Raw genomic sequence first — 24,589 nt, forward strand, 5'->3', positions numbered from 1 at the left:
GGCAGCAGGGTTTATTAGGGACAGGAGGACACCCACCACGAGCCCTCCCACCCACAGCAAGACCAGGCTCCTGACAGGACATTACAAATCAGGAAGGAAACTGGCAGGGCGCTGAGCCCTCTGGCCGAGCTCAGGGCTCCCCTCTGACCACTGGGAATCACAGGCTCCCAGAGCCCCCAACCCTCATCCAGGGGCCAGCAGAGCCCTTGCCTGGGCAGCCGGGCTCATGCTCCCTCTCTGCTGGAGGACAGTCGTCACAGAGCCACCAGGAGAGGCCAGGGCCGCTTCCCTGTGCCGTGGACCTGGTGCACACAGCCTTAGCCAGGGAACTTGGCCAGCCGGTGCCGAGCCTGGGTCAGGCGCGAGAGCCGCTCCTTCAGGAACTTCCTCTTGTCGCTGGTGTCGCTGCGCTCCTTCAGCAGCCAGCCACAGGCGTCCTTGTCCTGCAGGAGCAGGAGCATGGCCTTCTGCAGCTTCTGGCCGAACGTCTTCAGGACGAAGAACTGGACGATCAAGGGCACGAGGCTGGAGATGCGGTTGTGAGCCTCCTGGAAGGAAGGGACAGGCCACAGGAGGCGAGGCCAGGTCAGCAGGGCACGCTGACCTCCCCACAGGAACCCTGGACGCACCCAGACTGGGGGTGCAGGCCCTCGCCTGGGCTCAGTTCTGACAGAGGCTTCTGTGCTGGGGACGGGGGGGAGCCCTGCACGGGGCAGAGAACCACCCCACAGGTGTCCAAGACCGAGCTGGAGCGAGTGTCCCCAGCCTCCCTGACCATCGCTCGTCCTCGTGGAAGAGGCGGACATTCCTAAACCAGGCAGCAACACACTCGGCTCAAAACCATGTCTCCACATCCCCGACGGCTCCTCTGCACAGGCCGACCTCAGGAAATCGGCATGTGCTGGGGCTTGGCAAGTCCTGCGACCTCTCTGGGGCTCAGTCTCCCTCCCTGGGAGGCAGGGTGCATGGCAGGACCCTCTGGGATGGCCCAGGAGATGAAGCGTGTGGTCAGGTGCCAGCGAAGAAGACGCCAGGCAGGCGAGGAGCACCCAGTGGCTGCTGCAGGGGAGGCTGAGAGGGAGCAGAGCATGGTGCCCTGGGGTGAGCTGGGTGCTGTGCAGGAGGGGACGGCTGCAGGCAAAGGGGCCCTTGGGGGACATGCTGGGACCTGGGCATGCAAGAGTCAGCTGGCCCTAAGTAAGGAGATGACTCTCTACATTGTGGGTGGGCCTTGTCCAGTCAGGGAAAGGCCTTCAGGGCAAGAAGAAACCCCAGCCGCGGGCTCGGCTCACTTGGCCCCAGTTTCCAGGTCCACAGTCACTGGCCACAGTCATTGGCCAATTTTTGACTTCTTAGACATATCCCTCTGGTCCTGTCTGCCTGCAGAACCTGGCTCGGGCACTGCAGGCTTCCACAGGCATGGGCTACGGACAGGGTCACCTCTGCAACATCCCTGTGGTAGCAGAGGCTGCAAAGAGATGGTGCGTGAAGAGGTGACAAACTCCTGTGCTCCACCCTAATGTGGGACACTGGGCAGTCATTGGGGGAGCCAGGTTGCTCTTGGCATCTGAGTGGACCCATCTCCAGGGAGCAGTGCGAGGGGCCATGTGCAGGGCCATGGGCAGCCTGCGAGCCTTTGTGCAGAAGGAGGAGAACACGCAGGTGCAGCGCAGCTCTGCAGCGCACGGACTCACCTGGGAGCAGCCACAAGACCCTGGAGAAGGGCTGCTCCTGGGGCAGGCTGTAGGCTCCCACAGGGTGGTGGCCACACATTTGCAGGGTCTGCTCTGTCACACCTCACCCACTCCCCAAATCCCATGTGCCCCGCTGGGGCAGCCTGAGCACACAGGTGCCAGGGGCGGCGGGATGGGCCCTGCACTCCTGCGTCCCCTAATCGGCTCACTCAGGGTCTGCAGCCCTGGATCTGCAGGGACTGGGGCTGGGCCCTGTCCGCCAGCCCTGTGCTCCATGGGTGCTCTCCATCCGGACCCATGTGCTGCGCCGGGCTACGAGCCACAGTGCCCCTGGGCCCCCCAGGCACAGGGCATCCAGGCAGAGCTGTGGGCTGTGCAAGGTGCACACAGAGACACTCTGCCCACCGCAGCCCAGAGTGGGAAGGGCTGGGTCTGGAAACCAGGAAGGCCAGCGCCTCACTCTGCAGATGCTCAGGCCCCAGAAGCTCCGCCTGAGCTGCACCTGTGACTTCACGTGGGGAGCAAAGGCAGCACCAGGCCAAGCAGGTGTCTCCAGGACATGGGTCCCTGTGGAGCTGCCAAGCCATCCCAACCCTGTGCTGGGGGACTTGCCCACACGCCTCTCACGGAATATTCTCCATGAGACAGCACTGCACAGAGAAGAATCCAAGTCTCAGAGAGGGTAAGTAGCTTGGCCAGAGCCACACAGCCAGTGGAAGCCAGATTACCAAGTGCTCTAAGCCACAACCAGTTCTGTCTACCTGAGGTTGAGCTGCCCCCAGGGAGGCTCACCCAGGGCTGAGAGGTGGAGCTGGCTGATGGTCACCTCACAGCCACCGTGCCATAGACAGAGAGGTGCTCAGGCAGCAGGGAAACCACAGAACCCCTAGGATGGAGACCCTGCACATGTACCTTGCGATAGGCATCGAGGTGCTGGAAGATTTCAGCCATGGACGACTCCTCTGCAGAGACAGACTGGCTCTGGCCGTGGGATTTCCTCTTCTCCTCCTCTGCCTCCTTCTCCCTGACGCTCTGCAACGCGCCCCGGTAGACCTGGTCCTGGCAGTACACGATCTGCTCCATCTGAAAGTGAAGCCGGATGCACCTCTCCGCTCCTTGCTCTTGTTCCAGCCTGATGTCCTCAATCTTGGACTGCGGTGAGAGAGACACAGCTCAACCTCCCTCCACCAAGTCACCCGGGCAGTAGGCAGTGGGTCATCAGCATGCCCACAGCCTGGGTCACCAAGTGAGGACGGCACTGCCTGGGGCAGCCTGGGCCATCCACCTGCTCATGCAGGCCTCACCCCAGCTGAGGTCAGAGCCCCGGAGTCCTGAGCCCACTGAGCAGCCTCTCCCCAGGTGGCCCTGCTGGGCTCTGGCCACGCCTGTCCTCTGGGCAGGAGGGTCTCCTTCACTCCTCGCTCTCTGCTCACTCTCCACAGATGCTCTTTCTGTATTCAGCTTCTCACTGAGTGCCACAGCCGGGGTCACGCCCACCTTGTGACCTCCAACCTGACCAAGGCGGCCTCTCTCCTGAGAGTCACTGGCTGCCATTCTGCCTGCTCTCTCCCTCCCCAGCCCTCCTCTGGCTCCAACCCGACCTGGTGGCCTCATCAGGGGATCCACCCGCCCGATGGAGGAACTGCTTCTCCAAGAGCCAACGAGAGGCCGGGAACGGACACAGGAATCAGGTAGGGTCCCCCGCCAGCCTGGGGTCAGCCTTTGAAAGCACAGCTTCTTCTCACCTTGGCAGTTTTGTGGAGGTTAAAAAATTCAGCAAAGTTCTTTTCTGAAGCATTTGTGAAGGCGACTCGCACCATATCTGACCAAAGAGGAAAAGAGGTTCGACAGTGGTGGCGGCCCTGGTGGCGCCCGCAGCCTGCACAGAGCCCAGGACACAGGACAGGCCAGGGGCCAGGCCTGCTCCCCCCCCCGGCACCCGCAGAAGTGGGTCCTCAGGTCCTTGGAGGGGTCTCCTCGCTCAGTGGCCCTGGCCCCACTCCACAGAACACTTGGGTGAGCTCAGATTCAAAGAATGTGGCTTGTGGGGACCAGGATTCTAGTCACACTTAAGGATAAAACTGTCACATCATCCTGAAGGTTGTCCAGAGAACCTGCAGGACCACGATATTCATTTGAAACAAAATGCAAGAGCCGATTCTCACTACATAGAAATTCCCGCCATCGCTCTCGTGTTAGGAGCACACATTCCCGTTCTTCCTATTCACGGGATCGTCCTTGATCCCAGAGCACCAGATCGTCACCCTTGAATAGTCGGAACTGACCCCAAACCTCAGCTTTGTGAAACACAAGTAGCTCCCGAGATGCTGACTGACTGCACTTCTCTTGGTAACTGCGGGGCCTGCTGCAAGGACCACAGGGTCACCATAGGCCAGAGCTCTGCAGTGACGAGGGTGCTGGTGGGGACGCCACCCAGCAGGCCAGGTTCCTGGGACGCACCCTGCTGAGCCCGGGGAGGCTGCCCCACCAGCTGGCCGCTGGCCACCTCTTGACCAGTCTTCATGAAGAGGCAGGGTGTGCGGGGAGGGCAGGAGGGAGCCATCAGGCCTTCTCCAAACCTCGGGGAGATGGTCTCAGGAAGGGGTGAGAGAGGACACAGTCGGGTCTGCCCCTAGGGCTCTGACCTGGTTCCCTGACCACAGCAATGCCACCCACTGGACCCTTGAGGTGCCAGGCCCTCACTGGGTGCATGGGCATTCGCCAACCCCGCTTCTCAGGGGAGCCAACACACAGAGCTTTGCAAGGGCTGTGCTGAGGGCCGTGGGGCAAGGGGCAGGGTGGCAGAGGGAACCCCAGCCTGGCCCCAGCCCTGACATGCCTGTTGGGGGCATGGGGACCTCCTGCCTGATAGGAGCATCTCTCGCCCACTAAACATTCTGTGGGCACGGACAGATTCAGGATGAGGGCTGGTCACCAGGAGGACAAGCCAGCTGTGGAAGCTGCAATGTCCACCCCACCCCACCCTCCAGGGAGGGAAGTGGGGCTGGGGTTCCAGTCATCACCAGGCCCGGGTGGGAAGGCCTCCAGAAAACCTCTGAGCGTCTGAGCTGAGACCCACGCCACCCGTCATGGCGCAAGCCCCTGTCCTCAACACCCTCACCACGCACAGCAGAGGCCAGGCAGCATGTTCCTGGGGTCATCTGTGACGCCCCAACCGGAGGACGGGGCAGGGCCTGAGGGACAGGCAGGGATGTGCTCCTGATGGGCTATGCCTACTCTTGGGGACAGTCTGGGGGAGTGTGCCCTTAACCAGTGGGGTGGCAGTGTCAGAATGGAGCCCAACAGCAGGCTGGGGTCTGGGCGGCAGAGAGGGCTGCTGGGAGAAACCCCGGGAACAGCTGTGAACCTGAGCCCGGCTCCGATCACCCTCCCTGCCTGAGAAGTGAAGGCCAGAAAGTGACTTGGTGCTCACCCGTCACCGTGTGCAGCATGTCCACGGCCGGCTCCTCCAGGGACCTGAGCTGCTCCTTTATGATCGTCTCAAACGTCCTGTAATTCACAAAGCCTGGCAGCTCCCGGCCACGGTACTGGTTTTCAAACTTCCTGATTTCTTTACGCAGAGCTCCATGCCCTACAGGAGGAAAGGGGCTGTGGGTAAGCCCCCGCGGGTGGTCGACACCACCTTCCTGGTCTTCTGAAGACCTCAGTGGGAGAAGCGAATTCCCAGGAACCTCGATTTGGGAATGGATGACCCTCTGGTCTGTAGTAAGGAGACGGCCTTTGTGGTGTCCCTAGGCCCCCCCAGGGGTCACACAGAGGAACAGCAGGCGCAGGGTCTCAGGGAAGGCCTACTGGACAAAGCACTGGCCTGTGTCATTGTGTCACCCTGCTCCACTTCTGAAAGAGAGAGAGGACAACACATCGCCTCCCAACCAGGACCCCAGGGCCTCTGGGGGCAGCAACGACCCTGACATCAGCTGCAGCCACCTGCCCACCAGGTGCTCTTGGGCTGTGGTGACAGAGGAGGTGTCCGTCACAGAGGGGACAAGAGGGCACAGGCACCTCAGGTGCTGTGACGAGGCTCAGTGACACTGTCCACTAGGCAGAATGCTCAGCTTCTCTTCACACTGAGTGCCCAGGGTGCCTGACCGTGGGGACGCTCCTCAGGGTGCAGCCTCAGAGGGGCCCAGCTTCCCACCTGGTAGGATGGTCTCTGGGGCCTGTTTGCTCAGGGGTTTTCCTGGCAGGAAATTGTTTTTGAGATCAGTTCTCAGGCAACACCACTCGCTCTGTCAAGTGGACAGTCCTGCGGTCTCAGCGTGTCTCACTTATCTGGGACCCCACCACTATCTAATCCACCACTATCTCCTCTAGAGGCTGAGAAGCCCTCCCCTGGAAGACGCCACAGGCCGTCACTCTCCCTGCCAGTTGGTTCCTCTCTCCAGTCCCTGGGACCACCACTCTGCTGGCTGACCGACAGCTCTGCCCACTGTGGACATGTCATAGGTATTGACACAGGTGCATGTGGCCTGTTGGGACTGCTTCCTGCACCTCCAGGGTGTGTCCAAGGTCCAGCCATGTTCAGAATGGGTCACGCGTTGGGCCCGGGACTGAGAATTTCACTTGGCACAGTTGTGTGTGGTTTTGGGAAATTCCTGGAAATGCAGGTGGGGGTCCCACCACCTAAGGCCTCATAGTGGGACCGTGCTGTGGGCAGGGTCTGTGAGAGGCAATGGATTTAAATAAGGGTGCTCCTGTGAGCACCATAGATGAGAGCAGGCATGGGCCAAGGCCACCATGTGAGGAGACCTGGGCTGCTGTGGGGACCCCTGCTCTGCAGTTCCTGTGTGGACATGGGTCTCAGGGCCCTGGAGTGTGGACCTAGGGGTGGAGCTGCTGGCCATCATCCATAGCAGCTGTGCCACCTCCCTCTCCACCCGCAGCTCGTGAGGGTCATGTCCGTCCCTGGCTGTGAAGCGGTCACCCTGTGGTTTTCAGGTGGCTGCCGCCATTTCTGGTCTTCTTCCTGAAGTCGTGTCTCTTCCCATTTTCTCACTGGGTTATTCGGGTGTCACCATGGAGTCTCAAGAGCTCTGTCCTCTACACTCCATGCACTGTGTTTCACCCCCGGGTGATTGCAAAGGATTCCCTTTGGAAATGGGCAGATGTCCCTCCCTAACCCGATGCACCCACAGCAGGGGACAGCCTCTGCTCCCTGGAATTGCAGGGCTGAGCAGTGTAGGAACAGAGGTCACAGTGATGAGGTAAGTCACTGTCCCCTAATGAGCCTTCCATGGGCTTCTCCAAAGAGCACTGCTCCAATCCCCACCACCTCCACGCCCTCGGCCCATGGATTCCACAGGTGGCCTACCCGAGAGGAGCAGCACTTTCCCAGCTTGAAACTCAAAGCCAAGGAAATCTGTTGCTCTGAAGCTCTGGAAGGTGGAGGTGAAGAGTGGACCCACATCAAGGTCCTCCAGGGACAGCAGGTCACGTGGACTGTGCTTGGCTGCTACACCCTGATCAACTCATCTATGACTTCCTTCAGCCTCTGGAAATCTGGATAGATCATTCCAGAACTGCCCTCTCCCTCCCGGATTCCTGGGGGAGGGGGGAAGGGGCACAGGTGGTCTCCAGGGGGCTATTTATCTTCATTCTCTGCTGCCACAGGAGGCCAGGCTTCTGCCAGCAGTACCCTCACTGGGATCTAGGACACCAGATGCACCCTGTCCCTCCACTCACTGTTGGGGAGCAGTGTCTCCTCTAGAGGCTAAGAAGTGTTGGGGCCAATAGATCTTCCCCTATTCTATGGTAACCTTGGACATCAGTCATGAAGGCCCGTGGCCTTGTCCAGCAGCATGGAGCCGAGCAGGTGAGCTGCTTTCTCCTAGCTGTCTCTCCAGCATCCCCACCACTGGAACCTCCCCCCCAGACTCAGCCCAAGGCTCCTGCTATGACCAGGCCTGGACTCACTGACATGGCCAAACGTGTCCCCAAGTTCATGCTGAAGTTCTCCAATGTGGTGGCATTAAAAGTGGGTCTTTCAGGTCCTGAGGGCTCTACCCCAACATCTGGGTGCCTGCCCTTAGAAACAGGGCCAGGGGAGCTTGGCCTCTGCTTCCCTGAGGACACAGCTAGACAGCGTCATCTTGAAACCAGACACCCAATCAGCTGGCGCCTGGACCTTGGCATTCACACACCCAGAACAGTGAGCCGCGGGTTTCCACTGCTTTTACACACCCAGCACACTCACCTTTTTGGAAGTTCTCTTCAATCACAGTACTCCATTTGTGGAACTCCTTTCGCATCCTGGTAAACAGCCGCATTTCTTCTGGCCCTACAACTTCCTCGGCTTGTACTATAGCATTGATGTCCTGATTGAACTCATTGATTTTCTGCAAATAAGGACAACATCAGTGTGAGCAGATCTTCAAATAACAGATGCCAGGGTGTTTGCAGGCCTGTTGGTGCTGGGCTTGGATGAGCCTTTCCCCGTCCTGGGCGACTCTGCATTAAAGGGGGTGAGGCGTTTCAGGTACCAGGAAGTCCCACCCTTCCCTGTCACCGTCAGTGGAGGAGAGGACTGAGACCTCCTCCCTGCTACCCAGCCTGCACACACCCTCCACTCCCTGCCACTGCCTCAACCCTGTCCCTTTTAGGACCAAGTGGGCAGAGGGCCGTGGATAGCCTCATGGGAGTGAGGACAGAAGCAGATGAGGCTCAGCGTCCCCGTGTGGACACCAGGCGGAATCTGCCCCACGAGGCCCCCGGCAATACTCACGTCTATCAGGAAGAAAGTTTTCAAGCTCTCCTCCTCTGGGACGTCCACGCCGAAGTATTTCAACTCCTCAGTTACTTTCTGGATATTTTCCTTTATTTGATTTTCCAGCAGTGGCAGGGATTTCTGGGGAAATGATGGGATATACAAATATGGACTGGGAATAAAAACGAGGCCACAGGCCTGCTCACCAGAGTAGCTGCAAGGTACGTGTGACATCTGATGTCCTCTAGAGACTTTCCTGTGCAGAGAGACACACTGGGGCATCCCCTTCCACCAGGGCTGCCCACAGCCTGCTCCCGCACACAAGCCCAGGAGCCGCACAGAGACGCCCACTGAGCTTGATTCCTGGCCACCTAGGAGCCACCGAGGGGCCACTGCTTCTGCATCATGGTCCACGAGCTCTGGTGGTGCAGGGTGCAGACAGATCCACTGTCTGCAGTTGGAACAACTTGAGATTCCTCAACATTTAGATGTTGTTCTCAGCAGGGAGAAGCCAGCAGGGACTTCTGTTCCTAACAGGTGGCTAAAGTTATCCCACTACCCGGTATATACCCAAGGGACTTAAAATCAGCGAACTACAGGGACACAGCCACATCAATGTTTGGAGCAGCTCAATTCACAATAGCTAAACTATGAATCAACCCAGATGCCCTTCAACAGATGAATGGATAAAGAAAATGTGGTGCATGTACACAGTGGAACATTACTCAGCCATAGCGAAGAGTCCATTATGGCACTGACCACTAAAGAAATGGAACTGGAGATTATCCTACTGAGTGAAGTAAGCCAATCCAAAAAAAAAGCAAAACAAAACAGAGGCCAAACATTCTGACATGTGGATGCTAACACCCAATAAATGAGGAGGGAAGGGGGAAGAGAAGTTCATTGAATTAAACAAAAGTGAATCAAGGGAAGAAACAGAAGGTGAGAATAGGGACGACTTCAGAGAGAATCGGACATAATTTACTACAATTCATATATACAACTACATGACCAGTGTGATTCCACATCATTACAACCACAGGAATGGGAAGTTGTACTTCACGTATGTAAAATATATCAAAATGCACTCCACCCTTATATATATATGTAAAAACAACACATAAAAAATAGACTGGTCACTGGTGTTGGGGATGGAACCCAGTGCCTTACACATACTACACAAGCGCTCTACCACTGAGCCAGCACCCAGAGAGCACATTGTATTTTATGGAACAAAGTGTGGTCTGATTCTAGTGTTGAAAAGATCATTAAACTAAATTATTGTTTGATAATAGAAAAACATCTGAATGTATATACAACAATTGCTATGTCTGTGAAAGAGAGTGATCATAAGGGTTTTAAAGGCACTTTTTCTTTATGTGTATTGTTTATAATTTTTTTATATTAAAAAACTTTTTATATACTGTACAATTAAAAAAAATGTCATAATCCAAAAAAAAAAAAAAAAAAATAGACTGGTTAAAAAGGGGGGGGGGAATCTGAAGCAAATACCGAAAAATCTACCAAGTACGTATATAAGTGTCTATTAAATGTTTTCTATATACTTGATATACTTCATATGTAAAGAAATCACATCATGTCTGAAGCAAAATCAGAAATAAATGCAAAAGTCCTATTTAAAAAGGAAAAATAAATACAATAAAATACAAGGTGACTGAGTGCCCCCAGGTCCCCGCCCCTGCAGCTTGGAGGGTGCAGCCAGGCCCTCTGCAGCCTCCCTCACAGGCGCCCATGACTGGCCATGTGAGGAGGGAGGCTCAGAGTCCGAAGCAGCTGACGGGCCTCAGACTCACCTTGGGCCTCGAGGACGGTGACCTAGCTAAGAAAACTTGAGCTTGGGTTTAGGAGTGTGCCCCAGTGCAGGGGCAAAGGTAAGTCCCAGGCAGCTCTAGTGGGCACTCAGCTAGGGGTGAGCTCTTTCTGCATGACGCTGGCCCAGAGAGCCCCACCCTCATGACCAGGTCCACCAGCCATCACCCTGCTCTCCACCTGCACCTGGGACTTTGGGAAGGACCTTGAACGCTGGTGCGGGCAGCATGGCAAGATCTCTACTGAGAATCTGTGCCCACACGGGAGGCAGCTCTCCAACAGGGCTGCTGCCCGAGTCCACACTGGCTGAGGGTCCCCTAACTGCTGAGAATTACAGAGGTGTGAGCGGGACACTCTGCCAGGTCCCACAGAAGCCAACACTCTTCTCCCTGGAGACCCACTGGGAACCCCGCTCCTAAGGATACCCACACATCAAACCCCAGGACAGATGGACTCACAGCCAGGGTGCCACCCACATCTGCTGTGTGAGGCAGCAGAATCCCAACACAAAGGCTTCTAGTGCTGGAGCCACCAACGGCAAAGACAGCAAGATGTGTGCCGAGAAGCCTTGAGAGGTCGGGGTACAGGACCTCCCCAGCACTGTGGACGGCTGGGTGCCAGGGACCCCTCAGAGAGGACATGGGGCTCTGCTTACACAGATGTGTGCAATGAGCTCAGTGGTCAGTCTCTCCGCCAGGCAGGGAATCGTGGCCTTTCCTTCGTCCAGCAGAGCCCTGGGAGAGAGAGCAAGAGGGACATCCGTGGTCACGTGGACAGCACATCAGAGTCTGCATGTGCAGATGGGAGCCCGGGGGAGACTCAGGCGCTTCCAACCAAACACAAGGGCATACAGCTGGTACCCAAGCAATGCTCAGAGCTGGATCAGACCTGGTTGCCTGTGGGCAGCTCGGCTATGTCCACAGGGCTGGAACTGTCCCTTCCAGCTCATCAAATAAATGTGTCTACAGATTTGGTCTCCAAAACATTCACATGCACACCTCAGACATGCTTCCATAGCACACACACACCCTTCCGTGCGTAACAGGCGTGACTACACAGCACCTGTGGGGACAGGACTGCACACAAACATGGTGCCTATTTACATACACACGTGACACCTGGGGAACCCAGAGACACAGCTGCCCCAGGATGAGAACTGCAACCATGTTCACGTGGAGGGGGGAGGCCACAGAGTCTCCTTGTAATGCCAAACTTGGGCCCACAGGGTGAGGTACTGCAGGTCTCTGACATTTGTAGTCCCTGAGGGTGGCAGGCGGCAGGGGCTGGAGACCCTCACCAAGCCTGACTGTCCACAAGCATCCATTTTTCCCAACGTGTACGAAACATGCCCTGTTGTTTGACTTTTAGCTATTTAGAGTGCACACTTCAGAGACACTAAGACTTTGACTCTGTGGCTCACCACGGCCACCTCCCACCTCCAGAACTTTCCTGTCTTGGAACATTGCTCCATGAACCACCAAGCCCCTTTCCCACCTCCTCCAAGGCCTGGCCAGTTCCTCTCCTGTGGCTGTGAGTTTCCTGGCTCCAGGGACCTCGTCCAGTGCAGACACACGGCCTTGGTCTGATGTCACAGTCTTTCCCTTGGCACAATGTCTTCAAGGTCCAGCCACATGGCAGCAGGAGGGGGCTTCCTGCCTTTCTGAGCCTGGACGGGAGCGTCCACCTCCTGCCCACAGCTACCGGCTTCTGCGCTCCTCGGATGTTGGGCGTCTCTCACCTTCTGGCTGCTGTGGAACGCACTGCAGCTGCCACTCTGTGCATGCACCTGGGACATCCTGTCACTCCATGGGATGCCCTGAGGCCTCCCGGGGAACTGGAGGCAATAAGGCTGAGACTCCACCTGGCTCTTCCTTTGAGATCCCACCAGCGTGTCAGTCAGTCCTGCCTTCTGAAGAGGCCTCACTGGACACGGGCACTTCTGCAGCTGCGACTGCAGATGCCGGGGCCGAGGTCCTCAGGGCCCCGCATGGCCACCTTTCATGGCTAAGTTAACTACAGCTGATGTCCGTGTTGGTCTGCTGAGTTAGGGAAGACCCCACTCAGGCTTCCCCAGATGTTCAACACAACCCATGCCCCTGACTGGCAGCGACCTCTCTGGCTCCTTGCCGTGAAATGTGCGTTGGTCAGTGTCAAACACCAGGCACCTGTGTCCGACCTGGGCTCTCCGTTTTTCTCTGTTGTTCTATCCATGTTTCTACTCTGGTTCCAGCACCATACGCTTAGATGACCGCAGCAAGCAGAGCCTCCTTATTCCCTTAAATTAGGGGGCAACGCTCTGTGCGTCCCTTTCCTCTCAGGACAGTTCTGCAGTCAGTGCCGGGGGCACACAGGCTGATGCACACTCACTCCCGTGTGTGTGTGCGCACGCACACACACACACGCACGTACTGCCAACACCTGCTTTAGCCCAGCCACTCTCCAGGCAGGGACAGCTGCCTTGCTTGGGGCTGGCCTTGGGGAAGTGCAGCTGACCAACCTGAACTGAGGGTGGTCCTCAAAGAAGGCCTTCTCCTTCTGCAGGGCCTCGGCCAGGCTCAGCCGCGACTGGATGTCGTGCTGGCTGCGGCACTTGACGATCATGTAGCCCTTCTTCAGGTGGCACACAAAGTTCCTCACCACGTCCACCACGGTGTCTTCAGTGCCTTTGTCCACCAGGTCGGGCTTCGTCAGAATTCCTGCCAGCCAGGGACTGGGATCAGAGACCGTGCAGTGTCCCACGGCAGAGGGAAGAACCAGCCCCCAGGCCTCCTCCCAGCCCAGGTGACAGCAGACAAGGCCCCTACAGAACCCACGTGCAAGCTGCAGTCCCAGTCCACAAAGACTTGCAGTAAGGCCTCAGGGAGACAGGGGGCCATGCTAGACAGGTGGCCCTTCCCAGCTCCTGCACCCAGGCCCATGGAGGGACAGGCCGTGTTCTGTCCGACCTTCACCATGCACACACCAGCCTGGCTTCCCTCCAGAGATCTCAACTGGGAGCTTCTCCTTCCTGTTCCTGCCCGGCCCTCGGAGCCCAGGGCGCCTTCCCAAAGGGACATGGGTCAGGAGGCCATGAGGTGGCCAATAAGGATCAACTTGTCTCCTTTCCTCCAGACCCAGTGGACACGTAACCTACACCTGGGGGTTCCTGAGCCACGTGCGGGTACTCTCGTCCAGCCAGCCTCTCCCCTGGACTCAGGGATGTGATCCCACCGTCGGCTCCCTGCTTCTCACCTATGGTCCTGTCTCCGTCAGGGTCCACCTCTTGCGCCATGCTCAGCGCCTCCGTGGTGGCGATGTCCACGTTGCTGGGGACCACGACCAGGTTGATGGTCTCCTGCTTTTGGATATACTTGCTGATGAGTCGCTTGATCTATAGGAAAAAGAGGCCGTGACTTCCCAGCCCTGGGGTGGACAAGCAGGAGACACTCTGGGGTGGACAAGCAGGGGACAGGCCCAGACCATGCACTTGCACTCAGTGTCTGCAACCGGTTCCCCAAAGTAGGACCGTGGGCAAGTGAACCTGCAAGCACAACCCCGGGGCTCTGCCAAGCCAGACTCAGGGCCGCGGTCCCTTGGACTGTGGAGCCCCAGGTCAGGGAAGGCCGTGAGGCTGTGGCTGCCTCCTGTCCCTGAGGCCTCAGATCTGAGGGTCCCAGTGGAGAGCAAGACACCAGACCTACTGCCTGACTCACTTCCTGAGTCTTCCTTCCGGGGGTGAGAGCCACGGAGGCCATGTGTCACCTCCCCTGCGCCTTCACCCTCTCTGCCCACAGGAGCCCTCTAAGAGATGGCAGGGTGCGTGCCACACAAAACTTCACTGTGACCCAACGAAGCCTCGGCCGAACACACAGAGATGATGCCTTCCTGCATTCTGAGGCCCAAAGTCCCTTCTTCTCTAAGGAAGGGGACGAGGTGACGCTCTGATGTCTGAATGCTCAAGGAGCGTCCAGAGCTCCGACCATGCTCTGTGGAGGCTTCATAAGTGCAGGCTGTGCTCCCACAGGCAGGAAGGACAGAGCTGCCTGTCTGCACGGTCGTCTCCGTCCACTGGGGATCATGACAGGCTCTCCACTGCCACTCACCTCCACGCGCCCCCTTCAACCAGGACCTGGACTCCCGGCTGCACTCATGCAGCGTCCCCTCATCCGGGGCACAGGCAGGTGGAGGCTGGAGTCTCACCTGGCGCCCGATGTCAGTGGGCTGATTGCCAACAGCCACCCTGGTAATGCCAGGAAGGTCGATGAGGGTCAGATCCGGGACGCTGGGGGAGCTGACCTCCAGGCTGATGAGCTCATCGCTGATGCCCAGCCCTGACCCAGCGATGAGGTTCTGGGCTGTGGAGAGGACACGGGGTGCAGCTGAAGGGGGTGCCATCTAGGGAGGCTCCACAGCAGCTCTGCTCGGGGGTCCTGGGGGCAGCAGGTTGGGAGCACCTTCCCCTCTGGAGATTGGACCCCATGTTTCCTCAAGAGGTGACTCGGTACCTTCCTGCTGTGCCCAGGACTGTCTATAGAGGGACTGGGACATCTCCACTGGGCCAGCCTGGAGCCCTTCCTGATGGCATGCCGTGACCCTCCCTGGGTGTGGGAGGAGAGTCACCAGAGGAATGTGAGGACACGAGGGGACCCAGACAGAGCTGGGAACTTGTTGGGGCACCAGGAACCGGTGAGTTCTGTTAGGGCCTGCTTTTCTCTGGACCCCTCTCGGTACTGACACACTTAGAATGGGAGCAGGTTCCTGAGGGCCGCCTGGTGCGTCTGAGCGTAGACACCATCTCTCTGCAATGTCTGTTACAGCCTAGAACATGGCTGCAAATAATGACGTCGCATGTGTGGCCAAGGCAGCTCACGGCTCCTGCAGTACCCAGGTCCCCAAGTCGTGTGTGAGACCCTAACATGAGGCAGAGGAAGTGCAGTAGCTCTGGGGTGGGTGAAGGGAGGGCTCTTGAGGGAGCAGGCCCAAGGCAGGGGAGACGGGGACCCTCTGCACTAACTGGGCCTGGTGTCCAGGCCAGACCTCGGGCACTCACCTTTATTGATTTCCTCTTCCACTTGTGAAGCCTCTGAGAGCTCCAACTCCATGTCCAGGTAACTGACCTTGCCCCTCCATTCGTCCTCCTGCCCCCGCTTCTTCATCCTCAGCACAAGAGGGCACCTGGTGACGATACCTAGGAGACCAACTAATGTCAGTCCTCTGCTCTGCTCTTGAGGCTGGAGGGGGCATACACCAACAGATCTCCAAGGTTTAGGCCATCATCAGGGGAGATGCCCAGGCAGAGGCCTCTGGTCTCCAAACCCTGCAGCGACCTCTCATGCACCTGGGCATCGGGTCTGTGGTGACCTTAGACATGAGCTTTTGGAACAGTCACCCCAGTGACTTTCTCTCATTCATCGAAACCCATGAACACTTCGGGGTTTCAACCCAATGTACTGCCTTCAGCTCAGGTGACAAACTCCCAAACACAGGCAAGCGGCCCTCCCTGCTCCTGAGCCACCCCCCACTCACTGCTCCCCCAGGCCACATTCCCGTTCAGAAGGAGCTTCTATAAGCCCTCTCTGAATCCTGGCTGTCTAAGAGCTGAGCCTCTGAGCTCTCACAGGCACCCCTGTCCATGCAAGTCAAATGCATCACTCTACAGAGTGCCCATCACTGCCCCCCAGCTGGCCAGTAACCTGGTGGGATGAGCTCAGGAAAGACACCCAAGTGCACTATGTTCTGGACAGGGACACTATCCATTCAGACTCTCCACCAACTGCAGACCCCGTACAATCCACAAAGGCGTGCAACCAGACGGTGTAAGAGACAGAGAGCTCTTCACCCCAAATGCACAGGCTGAGCCAATCACCCCGATGTGGCTGTGTTTGTGGATGGGACCACTGAAGAGTCAATTAGAGTTGACAGATGTCATCAGGGGTCACAACAGGAAAGCCCTGACCCATGTGATTGGCATCTTTGTAAAAGTAGGTGGAGACCCCAGTGATCTTGCACAGAGAAAAGGCCACGTGAGGTTAGGGCACAGTGAAGAGGTGGCCACCTGCAAGCCCAGAAGGACCCCAGGAGAACCCACATTCACCTTGCAATCTGCAGCCTCCAGACTGGAGAATACAGAGCTGCTCTGGGAGCCCCCAGGTGCCTGAAGACAATAGGTAGAAATAAGTTCTCACCACTGCCCCTGGGGAGAGCCACTCCCGACAGAGCCTCCAGCACAGAGCTCTTGCCCGAGCTCTGGTCCCCAATGACGGCGATGGCAGGCAGGGCCAAATCCCGCTCCACGCCCAGGGCCCGCAGGGAGTCGATGAGGTCGATGCAGGGGCGCACCTTCTCCTCGTACTGCCTGCAGAGGTTGGACTCGCACCCCTGGAGAAGGCCAAGAGGACACTCTGTTATGTGCAGGTCACGCTCCACCAAAGATGGCAATGTGGACAGGAGTAATATAGGGTCCCTGGAACCCATCAAAGGGAGGGGGAAGTACCTGAAGAAGTCGTGCACGCACCCCTCCATCGAATGCAAAACATAAACCAAAGGTCCAGAACCCTCATAAAGACCCCCAAAACAGGAAATACAAAACAAACTACATCCATGCACCTTAGAGTCAACTTGTTGTAGCACAGGGCCAAAGGGGAAATGCTAAAAGTGGCCAGCACATGAAACACCCTCTACAGAGGACCAAAGAGGGCTAGACAGCAGCTTCCTACCACCCACCAACCGGGTGGGGAGACACTGCTTCTGGTGCGGGTTGGTTTATTTGGTGCTGGTTTCAGTCCAAGGCTTCCCACTCTACTGAGCACAGCCCTACCCCTGGGCTGTACCCTCCTTCTCTGACAGGCTTAACACACTCAGAAAACCCCAGGAACGTGGGATTCTAGACCCACCCAAAACCTCTTTTTGAAAAGAAGCGGGATGAGCATGGCTTGTTCGGTGGCCATGACCCAGGGACAGCTGGGGTAGCTTGTCTCCCGCCAGCACACCTGGCCTTCATCTAGAAGTAGGCAGGAACCACGCCGGTGACTCTGTTCTATTTTAAGGAGGATTCATTAGGCTGCTATTTTTTTTTTTTTTTTTTTTTTAGAAGTTGCGTGCCTTGGGCACGATGTGATGGCCAGTGTGGGATTCCGACAAGGCAACCACATCCTGCTCTGAACTCTCCCCTTGGTTGCTTTCATGAAAATCATGTGATTATGAAAAATGATAAACACTGCTGAGCAGGTGGCCTCCAGGAGCACACGGGTTCCAGGGGGCCAGAGACATCCACCTGGGCCATCAACGCTGATCCTGGCCCCACGCTGGGTCTCTAATTCTCCAGGTCTCAGCTGCAGAGGGCCCGAGTACCTGCGGTTCCAGCACCTTCCAGGCTCTGCGGATGCTGTGGCCAGGGGCGCATGTGAGAACCACCGTCACTCTTACCTTGAAGTGGACGTGGGGTTCACAGACGTACACCCTCACCCAGACTAGAAAAGACCAGCTGCTTCCCAGGCAGGTGGGGAGAGTAGAGGTTACAATTTGGACCTGTCTCCAGGAGGCACATGTGGTGAAGCCTGAGTTCCCAGCTTGGAATTACTGGGAGCTAGTGTGCAGTTTAACAGGGGAGGCCTGGGGAGACGTGGGGGCCAGACTTCCTCTCTCTTTTGTCTCCCAGCCTTTGAGGGGAGCACCCTGTGTGGCAAGGCTCCCTGCCGTGCTCTGACACCACATCTCAAGGTAACAGTAAGTTGTCATGAACTGAAACCTCTGACACCATGAACTGAGTCAGTCTTGTCCCTCCTGGAGCAGGACAACTGGGTCCTTGCACACTCTGTTGGGGCCCAGGTGCAACCAAATGGGTTAGCTCAATGTGGCTGGGCGCCATGTTGTTCTGGGAGACCAGGGGGATGCAGATGGGCTGGTGTAGGGACAGGGCTGGCATCCACACCCAGGGCTCACTGTGCTGCCCCCTGTCTCACCATGGCTCAGTGTGGAGGTCTCCCTAGGACACTCCATCACTAGGGAAGCCATGTGGTCTCCACAGTGTAGAACGGAGACCTTTGGGGGCGAAGCAGACATGGGGTGAGGACTGAGGCGCCCTGGAGACTGATCCCAACACTGGCCCTTTCAGCCGGGTGATGGGACAGTTCTCCTCCCTGGGCAGTCCGGCTTCCCAGCTCTAAGGAGGACTCACAACAGTACTGGCTCTCCAGGCCCCAGGGCGGAGTCAGGGCAGCTCAAGCCAGGTCCTGGGGAGGGGCTGGGGTCTTTGCTATTCCGGGTTTGAAATGCTGGCCTCTCGCCTGCTCTGGTGACTCCATTTCTCAGCAATACTCAACAGCTGTCCGATGGCGTCAGCACCAGTGTTGAAGTCACAGGCAAAGGAGAAGGCCCTCCCTTACGCCTCCTCTCCTTACTGCACCTGCTTACGGTTCCCTCCCAGACGCCCCTCTGCTGGGTTATAAGTCTTAGGGTGGGGGATGGGAAGGACTCACACCCACTGTGACAGTCATCTTCCTGTTACTGTGTCAAAATTCCCCAAATAAAGCATCCCTCTGAACAGAGCCACTTACCAATGCCTCATTTCTCTCTGCCGTGGAGGCATCTCCATTTGGGAAGAGATGGTTGGATTCCACAGCAGCAGGATTAGCACAATTGACTTCTGATGGAGGAGGACTCATCTTCCTCCTCGTCCCCTGTCCACCTTGAACTTCACAGGAGATGTGCCAGTCAGTGAAGGTGGAAGCCCTGGCCCTGGGTGATGGGGCCTTGGCAAGGAACACAGCCCAGGCCTCTGTGGGACAACCAGCCTCTGCCCACCCCAGGACTGTGTGCGTCTAGGGCGCATCTAGTCATCCCTGGCCCTCTGGAAAGGGAGGGTGGCTCCTTTGGTCTGGTAGGAGTGGGGTGATAAGGAAGGCCATGGAAATCAGAGGTCACTCATGGAGTCTGTCCATCCACAGAACTCTCTTGAAACATCCGCCCTCCACCTATTTTGGAAACAGGATCGGCACCTCACGAGCAAACGTGGGCTGAGAGCTTGGGTTCCTACAGTGTCCCTGGCTCCCCAGAGAAGACCCCCTCCATCTGCCCCCTGGATCACCATGTTACTGGGCCAGGACGGCCTCAGCGGGCCTTAGTACACCATCAGGTGACATCATGGGGCCCTGGCCTGCTCTCCACGACCATGGACTCACTTTGAGCAACCAAAGCAGGTCGTTGGGTATATACTCCCTTCCTCTATTTGTTTCCAACAGAGATTCCTGAGAGCTAAGTCCTGTGTGTTTTGTCTGTAAGCCACAAACTTTGTACCTTTCTAGGGTCATTTTGATCATCAGGGTGGATTCACAGAAAGGAAATCTCAGTCACTCCACCAGGTTCTACTCTCACTGCTCTGGGCCTCCAGGTGCCATGTGCACCTGGACCAAGCAAATCCAGCACCATGGGGCTTGGTAGAGTCCCCTGGTCATGACCCGCAGCTCTCAGCCCACGTTTGCTCGTGAGGTGCAGATACTGCACCCTGTGTTCGCGGGGAGACTGCAAGGGAGCTGGGCCGCCTCTCTCTCCTCCCTAGCTCTCCTCCCTCACTACTGCAGACTCCACTGGGCAGGCCCACGAGGGTAGTGTGGTCACATTGTGCAGAGGATTGGGTTTCGCCTGGACTTCTGTTGTCATCACAGTTCAGGGTCAGGGAGGGGCGACTGTCCAGGTGCTGAGGGTACCAGACCTTCAATTGAAGCAGCGCCCTCACCTGAGACAAGGAGGGCTCTTTGTATTCCTTTCTAGGGCAGGATCCTGCCTTGTGGCCACCTACTGTCCTAGGAGGTTGGGTGGGAGGCTGCTGCCTCTCCACTCCAGATTTCAGGCTGTGGGAGCCTGCACATATCTCCCAGACCAAGGTGCCAGCTTCCAGCAATGTTGGGCATAGTGCCCACAGCAGGTGAGGGGCCATCCAGCCTGCTGGCTGGGCTCATCCATGTGGGGCAGAATCCTCAGCTCAGAGTCCAAAGGCTAGCAGGGAACAGAGGGAGGATTCAGAGCCTTCCTCGCTCAGGAGCCTACAGAGACCACCTGCCCAGCAGTTCTAGGGACAGCCTAAGGAACTGAGAACCAGCCACCTTCCCAAGGTGGCTCAGTCTAGGTTTGAAAACAGCCCTTCCAGGGCTACTTGGCCTTTTTGTTTTTCTTCTAGAACCCTCTGGGACTGACAGTTAGTGGCTACCAGCACTGGATGGACTTCCCAGGAAAAACCTTGACTTACAATGTGACCACTCATTCCAAGTACCTCATCTGAGCAGTGGGTGGTCACCAACCTCATGGGGGACAGGACTCCGGGGACCTGGGGTCCTCTATCAGTCTGCAGGACTCCTGCCACTCTCCACCCCTCCAGGCCCACCCAAGGCATCTCTGCAAACTGAGTCTGACTCCTGACCTGAGTCTGCCCCATCCACTGACACCCTTCTGTACCCCCAAGACCCCAAGATCCTAGGGATTCCAAGTCCAAGTCCATGGCTGGGGAGGACCTGGAGCAGGGGCATTGTGCACAAGCCAGTCTCTGCCACCCCTTCCTGGGAACCTCCTGCAGGATCCCGAGGACTCCTCTGCCCTTCCAGGGATCTCCTGGACTTGGCCCTGCTGGCTGCACCTCCTTAGGGGGGAAACACAACCCACCGAGACCATGGTCTGCAGCTGGGGTGGGCTCGCACCCCAGCAGCCCTGGGTCTGAAACTTTCTCAGGGCTCAGCCTTAGCCCGAGTCCCTCTGCGACCCCTGCCCTCCCCATCCCTCTGCCTGCCCACCAACACCAGCAGAAAAGCCACTGCTGCTTAGGGGACAGTTTCTCAAGCTCCACCCAAGAGCCTCAGCAGGAGTTAATTGGTGGGAACTAGAATGAAAGGGGGTCTGAGCTGCTCACCTGCAGCTCCTGTCAGTATCACTGTTCCTGCACTCAGCAACTTCCCTGCAGGCAGCAATGTCCCTGCAGTGCCTCCCCTGGGGGCCAGTTCACAGCAGGAATGCGCTGTGCTTGTCCGGAGCCTCTCTGGACACTCACCTGTCCCTGTGCAGCAACAGTGCAGGCGATGTCCAGCTGGGAGGCTTTATGTGGTTCCACCAAACCCCGCCTGCTTGCAGGAAATCTAGGGAGACAGTCCCTCAGCAGCCCAGCCTTGGAGGTGGAGTTGGAGGCGGAGCCAGGCTCAGAAACGAAACCGATTCCTACCCAGATCAGGCTGCTGCCCTGCAGAGCTCCGCCTCCTGGATCTTGCTGTAAAGGAGATGCTCCAGCCAGGCCACCCTGCTGTGTCTCCAGGGAAACTTGTGGGGACCTTAAGGCAGCTTGATCTTTAGGAGAAGCTGGAGGCTTGCTATACAGGCAGCTGCAAAGACCCCTCTCAAACCCTGATTCTTACCGATCAAGTCTCAAAGATTTCCTAAGTGTCCCTTAGAATAACAGGACAAATTTATTGAAGAAGAAAGAAGAGAACAGTCTCAAGAGAGAGAATGGGTGCTCTCAGAGAGGAGAGAGACAAGGGTCCTCTCCTGCACTTCAGTTTGGGCGTCCCAGGGGAGTTCCCAAAGCCCTGCACAGGTCCTTCTCTTGACTTTTGACTAATAATAGGACAGCAAGGTGACTCTAAGGTCCCCACTGTCATGGAACTCTAGGTTCTAACTGGATTCTTAACCGTACATTCTTACAGATTTTATGATTAGGAGGAACTGCCTTTGTCTCTCAGAGTTTCAGGATCTGGTCACAAAAGTCTCCTCCTTTGGGGTAATTGGGTTCCTCTTACCACACTATTTGGGGCCTGCATTTCTCCTACAGTTAAGAGTAGTTTACTGAGGAATGTGACTTATCCTGTCCACTGAGGCCAGGCAGGGCTGCAGGTAAATGGCTTCTTGGAAAAGAAAGCACGTGGGGGTCAGCGCAGTGGGGGCAGCACAGTGGATCCGCTCCATAGAATTAGTCCCTGAACCTCGGGTTCCCGCCACTGACGTCTGTCTGTCCCTTGATGCTCTGAGCTGCCTGCCGCACTGATGGCAGCATGGAGGGTCCTTTGTCTGGACTCCCTGGGGCCACTCCCACTGCAGCAGGGAGTCCACCTTTCTGTGTTCCAGGCCTCGGGACCCTTGGGCATCTCCCAGTGCATCTCCTCCTGCCCCTTTACTCTCTGGGGGCTGGAGGCCTCCCTGCAGTTCTGCCCTCTGACTTCTCCAGGAGGGAAAAGGATGGGAGAACCTGGGCTGGCACCCAGCAAGCTTGGCCCTCCTTCTGGGGTTCCTGCTCCCTGTGCAGGGGAATGACATTTCCCTCGGGGAACTGAGGAACCCCTCTTCCACACCCCTTAGTTCAGCTGACGGTTCCAAACCACAAGTCCCCCAAAGTCTGCTGTGGTTAGGGATCATCACTCCTCCACCATCCACACAACCTTCCCCAGCTCCTGTACGGGGTTCCCAGAAACTCAACTGTCTGTGGAAACCAGGGGAGCTCTGCAGCCCGCATCTGCCTGCGCTGAAGTCCTTTGGCTCTACAGGGTCCACGCGTGCTAGGTGTTAGATGGTGCACCCCAAGCTCTCCCTCTCCCAGGGTCACCCAGGAAGCCTGCAAGCCCTCGGAGCTGCTTACCTACAGTCAGACTTAAGAGAGACTCAACTTCTTCTGGCATGAGCACAGTGACAGAGGTCTCTGCAGGACATAGGTGCCAACATGCAGTACCTTTGGGATATCCCCAGATCTCACTCTGGGAAACTGGGCAGCGGTGCTCCCAAAAAACACAATGACTGATTTTAGGAAAGTTCATAAAAGCCCCCGACTGACACCTGGGCTGAGTCTCAGCTTAGCCAGGACTGTGAGGGGAAGGGCCACAAGGAGCCCGGGTCCAAACTGAAGGAACCCCCTCTGGCTGGTGCTGCAGGCCTCCTTCAGTCTGTGCCCATGTGCTTCCCCCACTGCCCTGGTCCCTCGCGGTCTCTGGTGCGGGAACCTCATCACTTTTATAAGCACACCATGACAGTGACCTTAGGGCCTGCTAGAGAATGGGAAGTGGCCGCCACCTGGACCCAGATCATGGGTACTGACTCAGCATGTTAGGCACCAGCCTCAGAGAGAAATAGGAGTCAGTCACTCACCCCCGAGCACATCCCAGGTGGGAAGAGTCTCACTCCTACTCCACACAGGAGAAGACTGAGGTCCATGGAGCAGGCCCCTAGCTGGGAGGGAGGGCTGTGGCCCCCACACCTACATCCTTTGCCCCTTTGCTAAGATCAAGAGGAGCGCGTGCCCTCAGGAGCCCCAGCACCTCCCACCCAAGTTGCTATGGAGGTATTTCCTCCTAAATAAATGCCAGATCTCTCTTTTCTATCAAAAAGAACTTCAGACTCCCAGCCCTGGAGAACTGCCTCCCTGCCTCTCCCGGGAACCTCTGTTCCTTTCTCAGCACCCACTGCCCACCACATAAGCTTCTGCCTCCAGAGATCTGTTTAGGAAGGTCCTCCTTCTGGGCTGCCCTGTGCTCACAGGCTCCTGGAAAGTCCCCTTCCTGGCAAGACCCATGCAAAGTCTGCCTGGCTGTGTAGTTGTCCCTCGAAGCCCCTTCCAACGCTGGCTCAGGCGTCTTCTGGGCCCCTAGCAGCCTAAACTGAGGCCAAGATTCTGTTGTGATAGTGGGGATATGACCACCTCCTTCATGAGGTGTCACCTCTGTGGAGACAGGGCAAGGTCTGGTCACGCTTGCATTTCCTAGAGACTACCTTGAGCCTGGCACACCTGCAGCAGGTGCTCAGTGGACACTACTGTCTTGAGTGCTCCCTTGTGTGGGCCTGTGGCTCCACCCTGGCACAGGCTGGGTCCTGCCCTCTGAGGAGATTGCCTACCTCCTGTAAAACACAGCTGGCAGGTCCAGTCTCTGCAGGGGAACCTTAGTAGTGGCCAAACCATCCACTGGCCCTCTGCCATCCTCCAGCCCATGCAGCCCTGGGTGTGAGGCGGAGGTTTCTCTGCTCCTCCTTTGCCGTCCACAGGCTGCGCAGCCTGGGCTGCGCTGGGCTCGCCAGGGACAGGGGAGAGCGGAGCTACTAAGGGAAGCCCTTCGAGGGGGCTCTGTGAAGTCAGCCCCCTTCCTCCAAGCCCACGCACTCTTCCAACCCTGTGGAAAGCTGGTGGCCCTTGTTCAAACACCACAGGATGTCCCACCCCTGCACTCTGCTCAGCATGGTGCACAAGGCCCTGACTGTGCTGGTCCCAGGGGCCCCACACACACTTCCTCACTGCACCCCCTCCCCATGTCTGTGGAAACCAGGGGAGCTCTGCAGCCCGCATCTGCCTGGGCTGAAGTCCTTTTGCTACACATGATCTTGGTCTAGCCCAGGGGCACTCCTTCTT

At 57.2% G+C, this 24,589-nt stretch overlaps 1 protein-coding gene across 6 annotated transcripts; it reads right to left on the reverse strand.

Moving 5' to 3' along the window:
- Nucleotides 1–238: 238 nt before the first annotated feature.
- LOC143408022 (interferon-induced GTP-binding protein Mx1-like) lies at nt 239–21,330 on the reverse strand. Of its 6 annotated transcripts, XM_076867239.2 has the most exons (15): nt 21,125–21,211; nt 20,733–20,857; nt 18,783–18,919; nt 16,413–16,605; nt 15,278–15,415; nt 14,428–14,582; nt 13,480–13,618; nt 12,746–12,944; nt 10,904–10,982; nt 8,437–8,559; nt 7,909–8,050; nt 5,128–5,286; nt 3,440–3,516; nt 2,607–2,846; nt 239–548 (listed from the first exon to the last, which is right to left on the reverse strand). In XM_076867239.2, the coding sequence occupies exons 3-15, from the start codon at nt 18,888–18,890 to the stop codon at nt 318–320; spliced, it is 1,983 nt and encodes a 660-aa protein (XP_076723354.2). In that variant the 5' UTR covers nt 18,891–18,919; nt 20,733–20,857; nt 21,125–21,211; the 3' UTR covers nt 239–317. The 6 variants fall into 6 exon arrangements, with proteins under 6 accessions (XP_076723354.2, XP_076723352.2, XP_076723350.2 ...); XM_076867237.2 differs by lacking the exons at nt 20,733–20,857; nt 21,125–21,211 and adding an exon at nt 21,263–21,330; XM_076867235.2 differs by lacking the exons at nt 20,733–20,857; nt 21,125–21,211 and adding an exon at nt 21,263–21,318 and having other exon boundaries at nt 18,783–18,963.
- Nucleotides 21,331–24,589: the final 3,259 nt, after the last annotated feature.

This window comes from Callospermophilus lateralis, chromosome 10, assembly GCF_048772815.1.
Source record: "Callospermophilus lateralis isolate mCalLat2 chromosome 10, mCalLat2.hap1, whole genome shotgun sequence".
Taxonomy (NCBI): domain Eukaryota; kingdom Metazoa; phylum Chordata; class Mammalia; order Rodentia; family Sciuridae; genus Callospermophilus; species Callospermophilus lateralis.